The 13,006-nt window shown below is 43.8% G+C and overlaps 1 protein-coding gene across 1 annotated transcript in view; it reads right to left on the reverse strand.

The window, feature by feature from the left end:
• Positions 1 to 255: 255 nt before the first annotated feature.
• The window catches only part of LRP2 (LDL receptor related protein 2), a 201,086-nt gene continuing 188,335 nt past the window's right edge, over positions 256 to 13,006 (reverse strand). The window contains exons 71-79 of the mRNA XM_059394122.1: positions 12,832 to 12,951; positions 10,496 to 10,586; positions 9,609 to 9,676; positions 9,303 to 9,420; positions 8,663 to 8,792; positions 7,503 to 7,604; positions 5,848 to 5,955; positions 2,054 to 2,125; positions 256 to 1,864 (exon numbers count right to left, since the gene is read on the reverse strand). Coding sequence (XP_059250105.1) covers positions 1,706 to 1,864; positions 2,054 to 2,125; positions 5,848 to 5,955; positions 7,503 to 7,604; positions 8,663 to 8,792; positions 9,303 to 9,420; positions 9,609 to 9,676; positions 10,496 to 10,586; positions 12,832 to 12,951 — 968 coding nt within the window. The 3' untranslated portion in view covers positions 256 to 1,705. The remainder of the gene's footprint in view (positions 1,865 to 2,053; positions 2,126 to 5,847; positions 5,956 to 7,502; positions 7,605 to 8,662; positions 8,793 to 9,302; positions 9,421 to 9,608; positions 9,677 to 10,495; positions 10,587 to 12,831; positions 12,952 to 13,006) is intronic.

A 13,006-nucleotide genomic window follows, 5' to 3' on the forward strand; every position in this document is an offset into this window, starting at 1 on the left:
AGAGGTGGAAATTGACTTTGAAAGGCAATTAAGGGGGCTGTCCACCCAGAGGTCAGGTGGGAACTTAAGGAGCTTACTCCTCTCTGAGATTAATTACCCCACCAGGCCTGTCAGGGCTGGATGTGCTGTGAACTCCTCCCCCCCACCTCTGGGCACCCTTAGTTCTCAGGTGGCCTAGCACTCAAAGCCCCAAGTTCTCTGCGCAGAAAAATACAACAGACTCGTGAGCTGGTCTTAAGAAACACACCAAAGTAGTCTGATAAAATACAAATTTATTAGAAATTTCTCAGCAGCATCATTTCCATTTGCTTTTCTAATCAAAGTACATTTCAAAAAAAATTGCAATAAGCTCCCAAAATAGGAGCCACGAATATTTTGAGAACTCAGTAATAAAATAATCAGTAGTACATGTTTCTTCCATTCATCCATCCATCCATCCATTCATGGTTTTAAAAATGTGCAATATTAGCACAGAGAGTCAGGAATGCTACGTAGTACGGAAACTGTATATTCCTGCCATGGTTCCCATTGTGGGAACCCACTACTCAAGAGAAAAATCTAGGCTCTACAGTACATTCCAAAACACAAATGTACGATTTAGCCAAAAGGACCTTAAAAAAAAAAAAAAAAAAAAAAGGCTCAAGAAGAACAGTTTCCCTTTCTATTCATGTTCAACTGAGGAAATAAATAGTCATTATAATGATATTTTCACACACAGAAACAAAAACCCAGTTGAGGCTTTGCTTAACTGGTATCTGTTTTGCACCATACTTGATGAAGACAGGGGTTTGGTTTTAGTAATTCAGCGGTTGAGCTCCAGCATCCAGGGTAGGGAACTGCCTGAGAGGCACGGAAGGACAGAAATCACCCTAGGATCCATCAGGCAAAAGGGTTCATGCAATCTGATAAACTCTTTGCAGGACACTTGTACCTCAGGACACGTGACTTTCTCACAGATGTCGCAGGTAAGAATGTTGACTTGGCAGCTAGCGAGGTAAAGACATGTGAGAGCATTCAGCACAGACGTGCAGAAGGGCAGCACCAAGCTGGTTTTCTACTTTCTGCGCTACTGGAGGCAGCGACAAGCAGATCCAGATGTCCGCACGACACACCGCACCCTCTGTCCATACGCCTACCGACCAGGTTACAGGTAATGTTGAACAAATGCGGAACATTCATTAAGTGCCAAAGGTGTAAAAGTGGACCCAGGAGTGGGGCCCGGATCTCTTTCCTGAATAATCCTATAGAGAACAGGAGTGGTACCCTTCTTCAGACATGGCTACACCACCCCACGCCCCGTCAATTCCTTTCCTTGTTGGATCATTTACGGTAATGATCACCACCCATTCAGCAGATACTTTTATCAGCAAATTTAATGATGTGATAATCTTTCTGAAATTTACAAATGTACAACATATTTATAGAATTACCTTCGGAGAGCTTCAGTGCAAAGATATACATATAGTACATTGTGATAATTATCTGTAAAAATAGGAGACAGCATTAAGTTAAAAAAAAAAAAAAAAAAAAAAAAAAGACACTCAAGGCAGAGTTTCCATGGACACTTCCAACTATAGGCGAACTGGGAAAAAAAATATATATATATTTTTAATAAAGTACTGAATGTCAACTTTCTCTTCATCTGCTTGTAAAAAATATATGTGCAAAAGTGTGTTTCTAATTATTCCCTAGATAGCTGGCATGGCTATACCTCAGAGTCTTCTCTAACAAGGCTTGCGGTGTCTATAAAAGTGTCTTCTGTTGCAGTATAGGTTGGCACTGGGCCTCTCGGGGAACTTTTAGCAGGGACAGAAGGCATTGGAGGTGGAGTCACAGCCGTGCTGTCCTTCTGTTCATTCTCCATCTAAGGCCACAATGAAACACGGATCAGCCATTTATTCCCCCAACAGGACTAGAAACAGTTTCGTGTGAAGAAAACAAATCATTGCCAGTTTGCTCAAGATAATCTGAGCATACATCCCAGTGAGCCAAGCAAGGGATTGCTAAGGAAGAATGCCGAATGCTTGTGCTAAGACAAATTGTCAACGATTACCTCTGCATAGATCGGATTTTCAAAGTTCGTGGCCGGTTTCGGTTTTCGTTTGAAGATATTCCATTTTGTTGCCTAAATGAAAAAGGGGAAATGGAAAACCTTCAGTAATGGAATTCTCTGGCGTGGATTTGGTCCCCTCAAGCTTTAAAATGTCTTCTTAGTAAAGGACAAAGCAAATTTGGACCTGGGACCATGTGACTTGCCCCTTGGGTAAACTGTTCAGTTCCTCCTCAGACGGCCCCCAAACTGAAACTGAGAAGTCTCTGACTCTTTTCGTCTAATAAATTTCAAAATATTTCCTTGATTTGACATGTAGAGTTGACAGAATCTGTGCCTCTAGAATCTAGAAGCCCTGGGAGAGAGTAGAGATTTCTTCGGGGGTTGCCAAAAATGTAAAGAGAAAGCCAGATGGTAACTCCCATTTCCTAAAATGGGGTTTTGATCCTTGGTCAACGCAAGCATATCCCTTCTCCCTTCCTCATTTCTTCCTATAATCAGAACAGCCATAGTGATACCAAAAATGAGTCTTTACTAAGAGCCCACTAGGTATCAGGGGTTAGCCTACAAGTTTTGCAATTTACCTTCCCAGCAGGTTTGTGAGGTGGGTGCTCTTTTGTTACAGATGAGGAAACAGAGTCACAGCAAGCTCATGTAACTGAATTGTAGGTGGAAGAGTAGGCAGTAATTACAGACTCTGAGGCCCATAGACCGAAGAAGCGAAAGAGGAATCACCATCGATGATGGCGGGTAGCCCGGGGCCTGCTGAAAAGCCGTCCATGGCGCCACTGCTGGACACAGCTCTGGCTACCCAGTGGAGGCCGGGAGCAGATACCCAACTCCAGCAGGTAGCTAAGGCAGCCCATCTATTTTAGGGGTATCTCTTGCTCTGTGAAAGTAGGGGGCCAATATGTGAAGGAGTCAGGGGGGCACATGACCACAGAAGACCATTCATTGTAATCTGTATGTAAGTGAGCACCTACTCCGTACATGACCGCCACCAAGAGAAAGATGACTCATTCAGGCCAAGAGCGGGAAACTTACACCTGTGGAATGGACTACCTGGGGTTAAACAATTACTAATAAGAGGAACCATGGTGATTTCCACTGCAAACCCATTGGGAAACCCAATGCAGATCAATGTGACTTTTGGAAAATGACAGAACGGAGTTACAGGAATTCATGTTCCTAGATTTGAGTCCTTTGAGCCCATTTACTGATGAATGACAGATCTGTGAGCCTCTCCGGCACATGAGTGCTAACCTAAGGAGATCCTAACCAAGTGCCTCTATGGCTTCAAGCCACACTGGCTGCCCCTTCCAGTGCCTAGGGCATGACTGATATGAGGAGATCACTAGATATGCCGGGCAGAAGAGACCTTAAAAGAGTCTCAGCCCCGGGACACCTGGGTGGCTCAGTTGGTTGGACGACTGCCTTCAGCTCAGGTCATGATCCTGGAGTCCCGGGATCGAGTCCCGCATCGGGCTCTCAGTTCCACGGGGAGTCTGCTTCTCTCTCTGAGCTTCTCCTGGCTCATGCTGTCTCACTTTCTCTCTCTCAAATAAATTAAAAAAAAAAAAAGAGAGAGAGAGAGAGAGTCTCAGCCTCAATCGATAAAAGAAAAAAAGAAGAGGAAGAGCAGACATACTGCAAAGGGGAAGATGAGAAAGAAGGGACTATAATGGGTGAAGATCTCTCATTTGAAGTCTTTCCATGTTCATTTTGTTTCTGATGACAGGCGTGCAGGTCAGAGGCTGCAGCACACGCCCCACCCCACATTCCCTTCCTGCTCAGGCTGGGAGAGAGTTCAGTGTAGTGAAGAGATCACTAGACTTGAAATGGACTGAAAAGAAAAAGTAAGTGAGAATATAAAATAAACCTGACACTGCCTTGGGGTTGAGTCAGGCTCAGGGAACATTCAAGACACACAGCATTGTGACATTCAAGTCTTTTGGTGTCTGTGGAAAATTAATCTCCAAAATCCACTTTTATATGTAGCCTGAAGAAAGAAATTCAGTCCCTTGAAAAATATGAAACTGAAAATTCCTTTCTAAGACAACATTTGTATGTGTCTCGTGTGTGTGTGTGTGTCAGGAGGAGAAGGAATTAGTACATGAAATATAAAAAGATAGACAGAGAGGGGTACCTGGATGGCTCAGGGGGTTAAAGCCTCTGCCTTCAGCTTGGGTCATGATCTCAGGGCCCTGGGATCAAGCCCCACATCGGGCTCTCCGCTCAGCAGGGAGCCTGCTTCCCTGCCTTTTTCTCTGCCTGCCTCTCTGACTACTTGTGATCGCTCTGTCAAATAAATAAATAAAACCTTAAAAAAAAAAAAAAGAAGAAGAAAGGTAGACAGAGAGCTAAGTTCTTCATTAGCATCTTTTTTTTTTTTTTTTTTTTTTTTTTGAGAGAGAATGGGAGGCATAAAGGGAGGACAGGAAAGGATCTTAAGCAGGCTCCATGCCCACACAGGAGTCCGACGCAGGGCTTGATCTCAAGACCCTGAGATCTCGGCCTGTGCCAAAAACAAGAGTCAGGGAGGCTTAACCGACTGAGCCACCCAGGTATCCCTCATGAGCATGAATTTAGTTCAACTTTTATTTTGATCCAAACAAGCGGAACAGGAACCAGTATCTGAGGTGCTGGAAATCCAACACGACTTCCAAGTTAACTTGGCAGATACCAGTTATGCACAGAGATGGTGCAATTTGAGAAATAAGGATGATGTAAGTGGCCAGATTTCTAACTACCCTTGGATTTGATTTTTTACATCACTTCACAGAAGAAGTCACAGAACCTTAAGACAGAGACATGCCAGATCCTTCTGTCCTCCACTGGGAATATGGGGGGAGGCAGAGTGGAAGAGGATCTGGGGGGCCACAGTGCACTGAGGGAGACAGAAAGCTGATGCTCCACGGACAGGGTCCAGAATGGGAAAATGTCCTGGTAAGCAGAGACAAACTTTTGTACCACAAATATTTCACTTCATATGCCAACAGTGGCCCTAAGGAGAAGCATGAAGACTCTAGAACCCAGAGGTAAAATAGTTGGCCCAGGATCAGAGAGCTAAATCTTATTTAGCTTCATACGTAGCCATTAAAACTAGGGATTGATTAAACATTCACACAAAATTTTCTATCAGATTTATTTACTGACTTTCTCTCTGTAGACCAAATAGTCTAAAAATTTCAAAGTGCCTGAAGGCATGATAGAGAAGTTCCATTAGCGGTCTTTTTTCTTTTACTTTTGGTTGTTAAACACTGTGCCTGGCACACTGAGGGCGAAAACACTGGTTGGTTGGATGGCCACATGGATAGATGGAGAGTATCAACTAGTGCCATCTCGTGGTGAATACAGGTTAACAGCAGAGGAGCTAAGAACACAGCACATTTTTCAGGGAACAAAGATGTACACTGTAGAAAAATTCCACTATGTAACAAAAGGAAAGAGTCTTCTACATGTATCCTTGACACAGTGACACAATGACATAGTGAAGTCATTCTCTAAAATCAAGCACCTCGGTCTGAAGAGACTAGATCTGGAAGTCTGTTGCCTTTCTTTTCTATTATGGTCTCTCATGTCACCAGGAGTATCATGCCTGTTTCAGAAATGTGGCTTTAGCTGTGGAAAATTTTTCAATTTACTATTTTTTTTAAAAAAATTATCTTTCTTAACTGCCTATCTATAGGTTCCACGAGCTTATCAGGGTCTCCCTAGTTACCCTGAGCATTAGTAAACCCAGCAACTCTGAAGCCCTTTGCAAATCTCACGTCCCTTCAGTAGCCATCCACTGTTACCTGAGTTCCCTCAGCACCAGGGGAGGTCGGCTTTGTGTCTGGAACTATTTCAGAAGGGTTGATGGGACTTCCATAGTTCTGGTTATCCACATTTCCAGATACAGTCACCTGTGTGCACATTAAAGCACAGTATCCAGTTTTGAAACAATCCTGGCTGTGAAGTTTCTTATTAACTCTTTGGCTCTCTTCATAGCCTTGCTTTCCCACAGACATAGCCAGGCACTCTTTCTCTTACATGAGCCTAACCCCATCGCCCACGACTAAACACTGTTCCATCTTCCCCAAATCAGAAGCACCACCACTATGTCATCCATGTCATGCCTTAATCCTGGGAGGCAAACACACGTATCACAGCTTACACTCTCAGTAATGACAATTTTATTGTGTTGTCTGTGCTCCCGTATTCCCACTGCGGACCGTATTTTTCGATCAACAACTCTGGCTGTACACTGGCCACCAAATCTAGAGGAACAGCATGAATTATTCCCAAACTCATCAGAACTGAGAATCTAATCTTTGGATATTTAGAGTAAAATTAATAATCTGAGAGGACTGCTTATAAGATGCTGAATATCTGAAACAAAGGTATAATGGAATTAATAACCCTCTAGACATTTTTCTGTAACATTCATGTGATTCCAAGGTCCCCTCTTAAGCCCAAATTACTATCAATATATAATTAACAAATTACAAGGCAAAAAATCCACTTTTTCCTGTATTTTTATATTCACTGTTTCATTTCTTTTCAAATGTGGGTATGTTTATAAACATGGCCTTATTTTATTTCAAGTGAAAATGCCAACTGAGATGTCACATCTGTTTTATCATGTGATTAGATTTTTGCTATCGATATCAAAGGATCAGACAAAATGCTTTCAAGATGCAACTATTTCTGATCTTAGGAAAGCTATTCATAAAATAAACACTTCTGTATTTAAGAGGTAGCATATCTTATGATTTCAAAAGAAGTTTAGGTATTAACAACGAAACCATATTTCACAAAGACAAGAAGGACAGACTAAGAGTTGACAAGCACTAGAAATGGTATGGGAGCTACTGATCCAAAGCCCATGAAAACCTCTTCTCCTTCATCTATACACCTATGTTGTCTCCCTGCTCCTCTTGAAGGGAGTGAGTAATAGGGCTGCACCACAGGAAACTGAGAGAGCTGCCTATCTATTCTGGAGACTTTTGTACTTTTCAGAGATGTATGGGGAAGGCAAGTATAGGGAGGTCACCTCAAATAACACCCTTGTGCTATCAGTAAGAACCCAGAGAGTATATCCAGTCCCCCAAATCTCTATATAATGACCTGACGATCATTCACTTGTCCATTTCACAAATACTTACAGAGAGCCTGTGTGTGCCTGGCACTGCCTGCCAAGCCCCTGAATGGATTCCTAGTTCTTGCCCTGACCACTCAGAATGAAAAGGCTCTTGGTCAGCACCCCAAGGGCCGCTAAACCCCAGCAACTATGTGCGAAATTGGTGTCGTATCCTTGGGTCCATCCTGTGACTGCATATATCAAGCAGAAGAATGAATGAACACTGCTTCCTTCCATTCAAAGGTAAGTTGGGAGAACTCTAAGAGGGTCTTATTCAATAGAACAAGATTCAACAACAGCAGCTCCTCAAAGAAAGGGCTGATTTCTCACCTGCGTTGGCTGAACCACTTTGACATCACTGTCCCTGGATGCATACATTGGGTTTTCAAATATTATGGGCTGCTTCCCCATCTCCATGGCAAAGTTTTCACTCTGATGAAAAAAAAAAAAAAAAAAAATATATATATATATATATATATAATCTGGTTCACACATAAAGGAAGGTGCCCTCCTCATACCTCAAGAAATTTCAGGTACTATGCCAAATATACCCCAAAAGAACTTACCCCAACCCAAAAAACGGAGGGGGGCAGGAGACATAAGGCTTCCGTATGGCAAACCATTACACAAAGTTAATAAATGCACTCATTTATCAGATCAAGAAAGCAAACATTCCCCCCCTATATCCACATTGTCTTTGGCTCCTTAATACAAATAACTCACTTGGGGATTGGGTTTGTACAACCGAGAAAAGAGTGGGTGATGGAAAAAGAGCTAAGAGGAGAAGAGGGAGATATGAAAAAGGGAAGAACCGATCACCCTATACTTTTATGCAAGGGCAAACATGAAAGAATTGGGGGAAAGCAGAATACTGAAAGTGATTTTCCAGTACTGATTATAAAGACTGTACTAGTCCACTCATAAAGTAGCCATTTGATCCTCACAAGAGGTATTACTGTACCCATTTCACAGATGAGGACAGTGAGGGTCAGAGTGATCAAGCTCGTGCCTACTGTAACGTCCTTAGCAGGTGGCAGAATTACGATTTGAACCAACCACCGACTCTAAAAATCACTGCTTGTTCTGTCAATATTTTACATTGGTGGTAAAATATATGAGACTAGGAGACGTATTTCCCTACTCTTTCCTTTCACATACAAGGAGTCACCAAATTAAAGCAACACCATGCTCTCTTTCTCCCCCTCCCAAAACACACAAGGCTGCTTAAGATTCCCATTAAATTCAACACTCTTCAGGATTCAACTGTGACTTAGAGCAGAGGTAGAGTTCAATTGTATTACTAGTATTTTTAGAGAACTTTCTACAACAAACAATGTTTCCTGATTTTGTAGACTATCTTGAGAGGCACAATGCTTTATCTTTTTTTTACTAGGTTAATTTTATTCTCTATAAAAGTATTTCTTTTCTTTAAAAAAGAAAAAAACAGTAAAAATGAAAACCTTCAAACTGTCCCTTGTAGCCACACTCACCATCACCATCGAGCGGTCAATAGCAGACTCAGGCCCAAAACCAGATACTCCGATATCCATGTTAACATCTGCTCCCGATCTGAAGGTCACCCCATTTCCATTTTCAGAGGATTTTACTAGACTGCTTAAGCTGAAAAGAAGTAATTGAAACAATGTGCAATTTTTTAAACAACCTTTGGCAACAGTGCCCTCTCCTCCATATTGCAAACTCTTCCTTCAATGAAGGGCTGGATTCCCACTATGAATCTCCACATCAAATATGGTAGGACATTGCCTCAGCTACATGGAAGTGTTAAAGCACATTCCCGAATGGTGGGAGATCTGAGAGAGAGCCAACCGGTAACTTGCAGGAATAAAGAGTGGTCCATCCCACAGAGAGAGTTCCAGTCTGACCCAAATGCCCACCAGTGGGCACAACCATTTAAACTATAAAATAGGATCTGCACCTAGGCTTCCAAAGAAGCACTTGATTCAGAAGTTGTCATCTGAAATGATGGCTTCAAGTTCACTACTTTTTGTTTCTGCAGAAAAAGCAAGCTGCACACTGTGCTTAAAATATATATAAATAAAACACCTAACTGATTCAAACGGTCCCATCACCCAGGCTTCCAACATCAATCTTCCCCATACTGAAACTGACCTTGGTAGCTTGGGCAGAGAAGGCAAAAGGGAGCCCGTTCTCCGGTAGTGGAAAAATCCTAAAGCCGCCAAAGCGGCGATGATGATGATCAGGATGATGGTCAAGAGCACAGCCACTGCTGTCGTCAAAGAGGGGAGAAGGGACCATATCAGCAGGTGGAAAGGGAAAGGCACCGGAAGACTTTACGGTGGAAGCACGGGGTAGAACCACTCTTTCTCCCAAGACGGAGTTAAACAGAATCTAGACAGCATTCAGAATTTAGGAGCGCTGTGGCCTTTCCAGGCTGCTCATATTCTTAGAACTTACTTGTTCCTGGAGGGACACCTTTGGAAAGCCCTATTTCACAGTGTTTCCCCATGTAGCCGCTGGGACACCTGAAGTAGAAGAAGAATGGTTCACAAGCTATGGCCTTCCTAGGCTTCCAGAGTCATAGCTCTTACAAGCCCGTCTTCGGGTAGGGAGAGGGTAGACTGAGCAAATTATGTGCAGAACAGTCAATGTGTCCTGCACGACCTTCCTGTGCTCTGCCAGTGGGCGATGAGCAGAAAGGATGGCAATCCGACTTTGAAATTCACTTTTGGTGTTGTGACCCTGATATCAAATAAACCTCATGGTGTCACATTTACCCTCCAGAACTCTTCCTTCAAGAGAAAACTGAGAATCACCATTGTGTTCTTTCCTCTGACACGTATTCATTAAGTACTTTCAGAGACCTCCATTTATCTTGCTCCGTGTTAGAGCTTTCTCCGTAATTCTCTTTTTTCCACATCTCTGGCCCAGTTTCTGCTCATCACGAGGGCTTGGGCTGGAGCACCACTGCTGACACCTGATCTCCCACAATCCTAATGTTATTACCACCTCCAGATGAGTAGGGGAAAAATGGGGCTGTCACTTCTCTAAGCCCTTGTTAGAGCTGGCCCACACTCCTGTGGCATCTCCTGGGGAGGCGGGATGGGAAATGCAGAATCCCTGTGAAGGGGGTAGGCCATTTGATCCAGAAGATTCTTATGAACAGTATACAGGTGGAGACACACTGCCTTGGTTCTCTGTGGACTCTCCCAAGGGAGGGCAAGCTGGCAAAGACGAGAAAATTAGTGAAGTGGCAAGGTTCTTGTTATTTTTCTGGCCACTTGGTCTAAAATTCCTCCAGGAGACACAAGGCCTACAGCTTGGACCTCAAGATTCAGACTTACTTGCATTTGGGGAGGTCGTTCTCATCAAAATAGCAACTTCCTCCATACATACACCGGCATGGGGGGGGCATGGTGATAGGACTTTCGATGGCTGCAGAAAGGGAAAGGCATGCAAGCGTTAGTCAGCCACACTCTGCAGGCCACCCAAACCATGCAGATCTGTTCAGGCCCAGGGTTGGGGTGGGGAGTGGGTGGGGCAGGGCAGCTACTTAGCCTCCCTCTCTAAACATTACCTTCCCCTGGAGTCAGATAAATTTCCTTAATAATAAGGTTTTTGAAAGGAATGCACATTTGGTGGAAGGAAAGAGGCAATTTTATAGTATTTCCCCTCCAAACAGTGGAGAGACACTATACTCCAGAACATACATTAATGTTTAAAAGACGCTTATGGTAAAGGGATCTCTTAGGACATTCACGTTCTCATTGGAAGTTTTCAGAATTCTCCTCCACAAGCCCTGTTAAATACAAGAGCTCAGTCTGGGGACACCTGGACTTGAACTGAAGGTTCCAAAGCATCAGGGACCCATCAAGCAACTGACAGACACACAATGCAGGGGCACAGATGCCGGATAAGACAGCTAGTCAGAGCTGTCTTATTTTTTTAAGTCCTCCAAAACTGCCCTCACTCTGGGCCCCTGTTCCAGCTCAGCCCCCACGTACTCCCTGGATGTGCCTGATGGGCTTGTTAGTGTTGCCATGTCTCATACTTAGAAGATGTTCAGTGAGTATTTAGAACTTGTGCCCTTACTTAAGGAGTTCAGATGTCCTCCTGGCTCAGTCCCTCAATCTGAAAGTCTACTCAAAATCTGCTTCATCAGAGAGGCCTTCTTGGAACTCTAGCTAAAGGCAACCCAACTCCCGCCCTATCCTCAACCCTCTTACCTTGCTTTGGTTTTCTCCTTTTGCTTTTACGACCTGATATTATATACGGGGGTGGGTGGGTCTCTATTTACTGTCCTACTAGAATATAAACCCAACAAGAGCAAACATTGTTTTTTCACTTCCATTACCTCCAGCACTAATGCCTAGCATGTAGTAGGCACTCAAAAACTTATCAAATTAACTAATTAATATACCAAACCAAGACCCTATATGGAATAACTACCACCATTAGCATGCTTGCTTTGGTTAAGTTCTTTTAACCAAGAATCTTACTATAATGCACTTGGCAAAAAATGTAAATGAGGAAAGTAGTCCACGGGGTGACAATTTGGACACCACCACTCCCGAGTGTGAAATCGCAATAAATGTCAGAACCGTCCATCTACCGCAGAGAACAAATGTCAAAAGCCTGAAATCGTTTGGTTCAAAATATTGCTAAATATTGTAAGCTTGCCAGTATTTCTCCAGTAGCCTTGGGATGAGAGTGGGGATTCAGAAAGGGTGGGGATTCGGGAAGGGAACCTGGGGAAGCAGTTTTCTCTCCCTGAGTTCATTCTCTAAACCTGCCAACTTTCCAGCCTGATTGGGAAGAGCCAAAAGGTGGTGCATGGTTTGACCACTTGCTCCCCCTGGTGGCCAAAGGTGGTTAAGCATCTCCCCATCAGCTAAAACTGAGGGATGGGAACCATAAAATGGTCACTAAAACATAAAAACAAGAACGTGAGCCACAAAATGGGCCACTGGTGAACTGCAGGATGATTTTTTAAATGTGGATATTAAGAACTGGACACTAATTAGGATCACCAGTGGACACCTATGGTTGATATGCTTCTTAATTTGAGAAGAGTCATCGAAGACAAGTCTTGCCAGGCAGAGGTCAGCCACAGTATTTCGGATGAGAAAAAAAACCACTGCATCCTTATCTGGCCTCTGTCTCCCAACAGTGTACAATGCCTTTTACCATGTGGCCCTTTTCCATTTATCAAAACTCTGAAATGAGCATGCGAGGAAAACAGTGACCCTCTTCCTACCCTCCCATCTGTAGTGGGTGAGGCCCTCCCACCACAGAAACCTAGTGCCCCACTTGAACTCCAGGTAAGGCTGAATGGATTCCAGAGCAACTGACATCTGGTATGGGGTAGAGAAAGGAGGTGGAAGCCTTCTAGAGAACCCACTCTTCCAAATACCTACAAAACAACACTACTGTAGATATGGGGGCAAATAATTCTCAGTAATCTTTGGAACACCAGTCCTGTTGGGCTCCCTAAGTCCCACTCAGCTCTGTTCGTATTTCCCTATCTCCTCCCTCCTTCAAGCCACCCCTACTCTATCCTGCAAAGGACCCAGCACAGGGATTTTTCAGATTCCCGCAGAAGGTGTAACACTGGTAGGGAAACTGAGGAAAGCAGGGGAGTGTTCCCAAGCCTCCGTAGCTGCCCAGGCAGTGGCCTTACCTGCATTACAATCAGTGCTGCTCCCCGCGATGAAGGCGGACCCTTGGGGGCAGGCACAGCTATACCCTCCAGGTCTCAGGAGGCAGAGGTGACTGCAGACATTTTTACAGCGATTGGGCACTGGAAAGCACATGAAAACAGCGGTTAGGATCCGAGGAGGAAATGAGAACGCCAA

The sequence above is a fragment of the Mustela nigripes genome, chromosome 3, assembly GCF_022355385.1.
Source record: "Mustela nigripes isolate SB6536 chromosome 3, MUSNIG.SB6536, whole genome shotgun sequence".
Lineage (NCBI taxonomy): Eukaryota > Metazoa > Chordata > Mammalia > Carnivora > Mustelidae > Mustela > Mustela nigripes.